Source organism: Sinocyclocheilus anshuiensis, unplaced genomic scaffold (assembly GCF_001515605.1).
Source record: "Sinocyclocheilus anshuiensis isolate Anshui unplaced genomic scaffold, SAMN03320099.WGS_v1.1 scaffold2557, whole genome shotgun sequence".
NCBI classification, from domain to species: domain Eukaryota; kingdom Metazoa; phylum Chordata; class Actinopteri; order Cypriniformes; family Cyprinidae; genus Sinocyclocheilus; species Sinocyclocheilus anshuiensis.
In genome coordinates this window covers 209,596-219,525 of record NW_015544359.1, presented here as the reverse complement: position 1 = coordinate 219,525, position 9,930 = coordinate 209,596, and the positions used below count along the sequence as shown (strand labels likewise).

Here is a 9,930-nt window from a genome sequence, read left to right as displayed (position 1 = left end):
TCATTGGTGGTCACAAGACATCGTGGTTTCTATATGTTGTGAACGAACCTTTTCAGTCCTGATACAAAAAAGCTTTGTTGTCTCCTGATTGGATTAATCTTTAATCACTCCTCTGAGTAGATGACGACAAGACTGCAGGAAATCGCCCCCCGAATATTGGAGTCATGTGCTGGGATGATTCCATGGCTTATCAGTGTCTGTTATATATATATAGAAATCCCTACACTTCTCAATCTCCTCTCATTCGGTTTATAGGCTTTTTTACGCTGAATTGCGGTGTACGTGGCCACGATATTCTTTCTCTCCTCTGTTCTCCTCTCTCTGGCTCTCCTCCTGGCTTCTAACCAGTTGGTTTTTCTTCCAACTTGGCAGCTGTGTGCTGAAGGAATGCTCTCTCTCACTCACTCTCCTTCTCATTGTTTTATAGCTCTCCTCAGCGACAGGCTGGCCCCTTCACAAACGTGGGATAATTAAATGTTTCATTCTTTTTTAAACACTGCTGCTATGCTCCACTCCTTCTCCTCAGGTCTAAGATTAATAAACAGCCATGTTGTTTTTGAACAAGGGCCCGCCAAGGCACACTTACCATTATAACTCACTGAACACTGAGGGATATAAACTGTAAATATATGAAAAGTAGTGGTCGACCGATATATCGCCAAGGCCGATATATCGGCCGATATTTGGCATTTTTCAAATATCGGCATCGGCCGATAAGTTTTTCTGTTTGGCCGATGCGTTCGAGGTGGGACTTTTATTTTGACGCCGCTGAGAACGGCAGCGCCTGAGCACATAGTGCTCACATTCTCCCTCTTGTTCATCGTCGTCGTTAACAGTTCTGTCTAATACGGATATAAGTCTGTCTAATAATCCGATAGAACTGTTAAACAAAGGAATTAAAATGTATACAAAAAAGTATTATAACGATTGCTTTTATATTATTAGTAATAGAAAGGCACAAATTATAATACTTTCTCGTTTGCCGTCAGCATTCAGCAAATACGCATTTACATAATTTAAACAAATCTTTGAATGGCTAATGAAAATTTGATTTCACAAACCTTGTGTAGCGTCTGGACCAATCAAAAACACAATTTTTCATTTGATTTAACAAATCAGTTATTCATTAGATTAACAAGTCGTCACAGACCCCTCACCCAATAGACTGGGCGCCAGGATGTCTGCGAATGACCACAGGCCACTGGTTACCATGGCAACCCCGACACCTTTGCTAAGACCAGAGCCATTTACGACCTGATGGAATGTGAGTAGGGAAAATCACTGCATGTTCCATAGCAAGAGGCACAATGCACAGTAGAAATGGACTTTTCTACTAATTAATCCATAGGAAAACCTTTCTTTGAATGAACACACATAGCCTTCAGGTCATCGTGTATGTTGTCTTTGAGATTTTATACTGTTTTATGCAGGCTTGTGATGGAAACACTCATTCCTGTCATATTGCCTATATGTAATCCTACCATGTTTAGTATCTATGAATTAGTCTTCTGATAAGCTAACCGAGAGTGTATATTATATGTTGGTACATAGGCAATACATTAGTGTCCTGAGAATCTTTAGTAATTTCGATTCAAGTTCCATATGCAAATTACCATGCTTCCACACAAAGAGTCATAAAAACTCCCCAGTATCTCAAAACTCCCACTTGGGATACCGGCCTTTCTCATTGGACAAGCCCATCTTGAGAGGCGGGGATCTTCTCCGACCTTAAAGGCATCACACCATGTGACCCGCCCAGAGACGGTGGTTCTGTTAGGTTTTGAGAAGATGTGAGCTAACGCTCCAGGACATCCTAAGTTCGTGCCAGGCTTCGGCCTTGACTTTTCCATTCACCAAAATTCTCTGACTCAAACTGGTTCTTTTCATCAACCACGGTTAAACAAAGGAATTAAAATGTATACAAAAAGTATTATAACGATTGCTTTTATATTATTAGTAATAGAAAGGCAAACATTATAATACTTTCTCGTTTGCCGTCAGCATTCAGCAAATACTCATTTACATAATTTAAAACAAATCTTTGAATGAATAATGAAAATTTAATTTCACAAACCTTGCAAACTTAGTCGAATCCAGTTGTGAGATCGTGTGAAGTGTGCATGTGACCTGCATGATCGCGTGTTCTCTGCGTGACTTTCGGTTCGTGCAAATTAAATGCTTTAAACATTAAATTTGTGATTTCAAATTACGCTGCCCTTTATCCATTTGCCCACTGTCATATTCATGTCATTTTCAATGTGTGCTGTATGTAAAATGAGCGTTACCTTGGCTTTATTTAAAAAATATGATCCCCAATGCACACAAACTTCCCAGAATACTGAGTGCTCTGTTGGTTACAGTTTACTTCCTTTTTAATAATATTTTTATTAAATATTTATTTGTGGAAAATACTTTGTCATCTAAAGTATAAGTATGTTTATTTTACAAATTTATTTTTTAATCCATTTTCAAATGATTTCAAATTTCTTAAATATTAATTAAATATAATTATATCGGCCATCGGCCACCCTGCTTTCCAAGATATCGGCATCGGCATTGGCTGTCAAAAAAACAATATCGGTCCACCACTAATGAAAAGTACATAAGTTGTATATGAACTTAGACACTAAGACTCGGAATGATGTACAGGTAGTGACTTGAGCTCATAAACGCACATTGTTTCACAGTCATTCACTCACATTGTTTTGCAAAGCGTGAAGGTCATGGGATGATCATTGGATTAGTAATAGGGCTCATATTTTCTGAAAATAGTTTCTAATACTACAGAAGTATTATCACTTCATGAAGTCGCAGCATTAGCATCTAGCTTAATTCATGATGTAAAATTGAATGCCACGTAAGGTTTTTTAAGGTTTCTTGTAGGGGTGCAACGGATCGTAGATGGTCCGTGATCCGTACGGATCAGGCTGCACGGTTCGGCACGCATGTGATTCGCGGATTAACTGCAGTTTAACCATCATAGAGTGAAAGTTTATCATTTGCACATGTTTTGTCTTGCCAATTTACACATTCAAGCAATTTTAACTCACGCACTGTATTCTATGCGCTCAGCCGCTGCCCCAAACACCCGAAGCGCGCACACGCAGAGAGAAAGACACCGTGTGAACAGCAAATTGATTCCTCTTTCACATACACACAAAGTTATGTTAAAATACCCGTTTTGGCGAGTACTGTAGTAAACACAGTCGGTAATGTCTGAAATGAACGTAAACACCTGCGAAAGAAACCGGATGTGTGTCAGTATTAGGTCCGTGCGTTTGGTCTTAAAGAGACAGCAGCCAATAAATACCTGCTTCTGTCTGCTAATCAAATAACACCACAGCTTTAACAGAGATTAATCTGTATTTAACTTGTGCGGTGAGCACTATTGTGTAATTTTACACTTAATTATTACATTTCTGCACCTGAATACTACTGTTACTGACTTTATTTGTAACTGTTATGTTGTATTCATCTAATTTGTGTAATTGTTCTTGTTTTTTTTACTGACTTTATTAGTTAAGATATTAGTTTTTGCTGTGGTATAGTACTTAAAATAAGCTTTCAGAATTGTTTTTGCTGATCCGAAAAATGATCCGATCCATGACTCAAAATCCGTAATATGATCCGAACCGTGAGTTTTGTGATCCGTTGCACCACTAGTTTCTTGGATTGGATTACTAAGCAACTTAAGGTCATACTCTTAAAACAAAGATACTTTTCAATCAGAGAACTAAGATTCCTCCTGTTTGATTTTGCAATGGTTTGTATTAGTGGCTGTATTAGTGACAATATTAGCTCTAAATAGATGCACATTTTAAAAATACACCAGAAATTGTATGCCATCCTGGCACTTTTGAGGATACTAGGATCTGAGACTAGTGGTTGACCATTATGGGGAATTTTGTCAGTTAGATGCTGTAACTACACCATTATCTTAGCAAAAAGTCTGCTTCTTCTTTGCACATTCAAAACTAGCCGTATAGGTAGGTTTTTTATTATGAAAATAATATACTTTCAAGAATATACTTAATTGCAAATTGACTGTAATGCTTTCTGACATGTAATTGCATGTTGATTGCAATTAAATGATACTTTATTGTAGTTTACATTGATATTAAATGCAATTAGCTGAACTAATTAGTGCAATTAGTAACAAGTGGGTAAAAAATACTTTTTTACCCACTTAAGTATTATGCAATTATAATTTTACATGTAATTTTCATAACATTTACATTACATTACAAAAGCCTTAAAATGAAGTGTAACCCAAAGTTCTAATGAGCAAAGATGGCAGCATGCGAATTGTGTACTTCTGAGGCCACATGCTCCAGCCATTGAGCCCATCACTATTTCTACTCTTGCATACTATATGCTGTAGTATGCAAACCAGGACACTTGAGTTGTGAAATACAGTCTGTGTCAACCGGAATAGCCTCAGCAATTATATGGAATTGCAACTTACAGTCTTGTTTTGCATCTTGATGTCTTAAATCACGTGATGTGACAAATATTTCAGCATGTGCACTTCCAGCAGCCAGTGCGCGGTCATTTGAACGAGGGTTGCGGAGCTGTTTGCTGTAGTGTGCGTGGCCAGTTTCTGGAAGCTTTGACACCTCCACGTGGTCTCCTCCCCTCTCCTGGCTCTCCCTTCCCCCCGTCCCAGCGCACAGTAAAACAACATACACTGTGTGTGTGGCTCAGTCGGAACGGCAGAGGTTAAAGACGTGCAAGCTTTAGCCACTCCCTTAGCCAACAACGATTTTCTTTTTTTATTCCTTTATCTCCTCCTCCTCTAGTTTCCCTTCTTCTCTCTCACCCTCGCGCTCACTCGCTCGCCCTGGCTTTTGTGTGAGCGGACGTATGTGTGCAGCACCGTCCAGGAAAGAAAGAATGTGTGTGTGAGACGGAGAAAGAGAGACACAGACTGCAAAGAGACAGACAGACAGACAAGAAAGGAGGACACGAGGAGAAGCAGACGAAAATTGCAGACGTATGCACGAACGGAGAATGGAAGACAGTATGACAGGTTTAGCTCCAGTGTGCAACTCTACAGCCACGCTGAACCACCACTGCACCGGTAAAGCAGCACTGCGGGATTGTGGGGAGGGCTGTGTGTGTGTGAGACTGAATTTATGAAGGAGGTGTACTGAGATGCATGCGTGTCTGCGTGTGTGTGCGTGCGCAGTGTATTAGTATGTGTCTTCCTTTTTGTCATTTGGAGGTTCCCTTCTTCACACCACACAGAGAGGAAGTGTGTGTAACACTCTAACCTCACAACGTTGATGCACCTCAGCCATGTATGTGTGTGTGTTTAGAGAGTAAAGCAGTTTATTTGAATGCTGGTCATCACCACACCGATAGAGAGCTTTGTGGGGTTATAGTCTTAGAAATAAAGGTTCTTTATTGGCATCAATGATTCCACAAAGAGCCTTTACCATCCATGGAATTCCACAAAAGGTTCTTTACAGTGGAAAAAGGTTCTTGAGATTATTAAAATGTTCTTCACACTAAGAAAAAAATGTTCTTTTAAGAACTGATCACTGAAAGGTTCTTTAGGGAACCAAAAGTGGTTCTTCTATGGCACCCCCTTTTGGAACCTTTATTTTTAAGAGTGTACTGTAATTGTAAACCATAATTTAGTATTTATGTTGGCTTGACAAACTTGGCAAAAATGTTCTGCAAAAATACTAATTTGCTGTATCTTTTCTAACTCATTTAACTTACAGTATTCCCAGCAGACGATTCAACATCGCAAAAATACTGTAGACTTACATTGAAGTTTTCTCATTGTTTAAACTAAATGCAACAAACTTAGCACAGAACTTTATGCTGTTGGGTTATTACGCTTTATTTTTTCAAACCATTAAACTTGCACATTTACTTACAGTGTTAGCAGATCCTTGGACTTTTGTTGAGGAAATAGGTACACTGGAGGATTTCTCATTTAAGATTTTAGTTAGAAATGAAATATGTTGAATGTTGAAAACAGCGTTCTAAGTGTAAAATAGTGATTCATATTTAGAGCTGTTTGTTTCGGTTTGGTGTGAAATTTCAGGTTTATATTATCATTTAAAAGTTTGGGGTCAGTAAGATTTTATTCAGCAAGGACACTTTAAATTGAACAAAAGTGACATTAAAAACATTTATAATGTTATAAAAGTAAAATTCTATTTGAAGTAAATCTATTACAGTTTCCACAAAAACATTAAGAAGCATGACTGTTTTTTACAGTGATCCTAAACAGAGATGTTTCTTGAGCAGTAAATCAGCATATTAGAATGATTTCTGAAGGATCATGTGACACTGAAGACTGAAAATGCTGAAAATTCAGCTTTGCATCACAGGAATACATTAAAATAGAAAAAGTTATTTTAATTGGTAATTTAAATGGTATTTTTGGTCAAATAAATGTAGCTTTGGTGAGCATAGGAGTCTTCTTTCAAAAACATCAACAACTTTTACTGACCCCAAACTTTTGAGTTTGCAGTGTGCATCATGTCTGTAAACTGAATTTACTAGAAAATATCTAGTAACTATGGCGGCATATATTCTGTATATTTGCTTAAACATATTTTTCGGATATATCTTATCTATATCTAACTTTCATCTGAATGAAACTCTTGATGAAACTAGTTAGATCCATGAGGTAGTTATACCTCAAACCATCAGATTAATTCACATAGTAAAGCAGCTGAACATCAAAGACTGTTAAAATGTTTATCTGCAAGAATAAATATTTCTGTGTCTGTCTATCTCTCTCTCTGTCTGTCTTTTTCTCTTCTGTCTATACGGTCTATATAACCTTCAATCCTCAAGGATTTTAAAACATTTTTGAACTTCCAGATGAGGCTTTCTCAAGTCAGCATTCAAGGATTATCTTGACAAACTGTCTTTTTCTTAGTTGATGTGTTTTTCTAGCGTGCGTGTGTGTAGATGCTTGTATTTGTGTCTTGTGGCTTTTTATTGGGATGCCACGTCTGTACAGTCTGTTTGTGGTTTCTCACTCATGGTGAACTGGCTTGGGGGAATATAAGCAAATCTCTGTGTAAATGTGTGTGTGTAAAAGTGTGTGTGTGACTGGCAGTGTTGGGGAGTAACTAGTTACATGTAACGGCGTTACGTAATTTAATTACAAAATAAATGTAACTGTAATAAGAAAAAATGTGTAATTAAATTACAGTTACTTGTGAAAATGTTAACGATTACAAAGGGGATTACATTTGAATATTTACACACATCCACATACAGATTTAATTGATTTCTTTCCCAAATTGCGCTGACTACTCTGAGACATACGGCCCTATAATTTCCGCGATGCGGAAAACACAGACTGGTTCGTAGAATCCAGTCATAAAAACTGAATTCCTATAGCCTAACGCGGACGGAATATGCCACATTTTGGACGAATAAATCAAAAGAACGTCAGTGCACTTGAGTCAAAACGCGATATGGACTAGTGTCTGTGAATATTAAGCCGCGAAAAGACAATATATGAATCCTGCACGTTCTGCGTGTCTGTGGAAATCAGGCGCGGACTGGCCATCGGGAGAACCGGGACAATTCCCGGTCGCCTGGCAGCCGATTTGGCCCGCTATTTTAATATAATTATTGTATAATTGGCTGCCGAATGTACTAAAGCGATTATTTCCGAATTCCCCATTCGATAATTAAATCTCTAATAAATCATGAATCGGTTAGTCGTGACTGGCAATGTTTCGGCTCGCGCGCTCTCCGTGCCTCCGCCAAACGGTTTGGATCAGAGTAATCAATGCAAGAGAGTGGTAATCCATTTGCCAAAAAAAAAAACATGGTTACTGTACTTTTACTATAATAAAAGCATGGTTAATTTTTGTAAGGAAAAAACATGACTCATGTTCAGTATTAGGATTTTTCTATAAAGATATTGTAGTGATGTACTAATTTTGACATGTAGGCAATACTATTACATTTTAAATAGGGTAACTTGTAATCTGTAACCTATTACATTTCCAAAGTAACCTTCCCAACACTGGTGACTGGTTAGGGTTAGAGTATTACTACTGAGGATGTGACACAGAAATACTCAGGTTAAGTGGCTGAATGTGGGCAGAATACTGCCTCTGGTCAGGGTATTTCTTCCTTTCATTGTAATAAATGCTGGTTAAAGAATCAATAAAAAAAGTGAACGATTAACTAATGTGTGTGTGTGAGTGTGTGAGTGTGTGAGTGTGCGTGTGTGTGTTTGTTTGCGCACACACCATTTGTGAATCTACCTCTAGTATGTGTTCAGCAGCTGGTGTTCGGATTGTGTTTGTCTTCTTGCAGATGGTACACAAGCTTTTCTGTTTACTTCCTTCTCTGTCTCACTTTTCCTTTGTTTTTTCTTTTCTCATCTTCTTTAATGAAAGCTGAAGTGTGTGATATTAAAAAAAAAAAAAAATGGTAAAACACTTTCTCCCATCTGGGTTTGTATGCAGAGACAACTGTAAGTAAACCATTACAGGTATATTTCCTCTAAGTGTAAACACTGTGTCTCTGTGGCGCTTTCAAAACATTGCTCTGTTTGTTTAAGCATCCAGATCAGCCTCGCACGGCAACAAAGGCTCGAGCAATAGCATGAGTGTGGGGTTTGTCTGACCAATGGTAGATGATGGAAACCTGTTTGAAAACATTATTTTTTGCAGTTCTGTTAGTGCTGCAGAAAAGACACTTCAGTTTTTTTTAAGGCAATGAAAAAAGGGAAAATGAAACAATGTTGCGTGACAGTTGCGTAACCATTATACTACAAAAGTTCATCTCTCTCTCTCTCTCTCTCTCTCTCTCTCTAATATCTCTTTTATCTTTTCACATTATTCATAAGCATGCTGACAAACAGCACAGTTGGACAGACCATCTACTGTATATAGACTTTTCTGGTTTTATGGCTCATATGGCTGTGCGATATTAAAATAATTGAAATATTACAAATGTACAAATCCTCACATGCATATTGTGATGACTTACAATAGCTGAATGATTGCTGAATGCTGATTTTAATACTTCAAAAAGTTATGAAAAGTCAAAGTTTTAAATTCAACAAAAATTTCAGAGAAGACTGGCCATGCAGCTGTATAAATACGAATTAAATTGATTATTTCATGACTAAATAAACAAACACACTTTATATGCAGCATTGTTGTACTATTTTTTACAAATGAGGACGTCCCCACAATGAGGTATCATCAGACTCCGCTCACTTTTGAGTACAACTTTGTCCTCAAAATATGGTTAGGTAGCTACACGCGTTCTCACACACACACACACACACACACACACGCAGGTTCTGTTACAACCGTCTGCTTGTATTTGGCGCTGGAGTTGAAGTACATTAGGCGAGATTCCAGCTGAGAAAATCTCTCAGACAACTTTCACAGATGGACAACTGCTGTCTGCTGTGTGTGTGTTTGTGTAGGACGTGTTAGTGTGTTTAAGTTTATCTAGCGGTCAGAGGTTAGTTTGAAATTGTGCAATAGATATCTAAACTTTGTGAACATGTGAATAGAAACTTCTAGCTGTTCCGCTTATGTTTGCCTGGACGTCTGCACAGATATAAATAACTATATATATATATAAAGAGTTTGGTTCCAAAACGCTATGAATCCATTTTGATTAATTTGAGTAAAAATGTGTTTTCTTTACCAAGGAAGTGGCAAGATGAAAACCACTATTTTCTGTTTCAAACTTTCACATAGCATCTTTAGGTTATAATAACATTAAAAATTAAAATCCAGATTTAGATTTTTCAAAGATTTATTATACAATTTTATTATCTTTTCCCAAAATGCAAAAAATCCATGACACGTTTTTTTTTTTTTTTTCAAAATGCAATAAATCCATTGAATCAATATAAAAGTTATTTTTCATATTGAAACTGTTGAAAATACACAACATAGTAAGTTGATCCACATA

At 37.4% G+C, this 9,930-nt stretch overlaps 1 protein-coding gene across 3 annotated transcripts in view; it reads left to right on the top strand.

The window, feature by feature from the left end:
• Positions 1-4,832: 4,832 nt before the first annotated feature.
• LOC107698167 (echinoderm microtubule-associated protein-like 4) overlaps positions 4,833-9,930 on the top strand; it is a 65,024-nt gene continuing 59,926 nt past the window's right edge. For all 3 annotated transcript variants that reach the window (XM_016499127.1, XM_016499128.1, XM_016499126.1), the window contains exon 1: positions 4,833-5,080. In XM_016499127.1, coding sequence (XP_016354613.1) covers positions 4,996-5,080 — 85 coding nt within the window. In that variant the 5' untranslated portion in view covers positions 4,833-4,995. The remainder of the gene's footprint in view (positions 5,081-9,930) is intronic.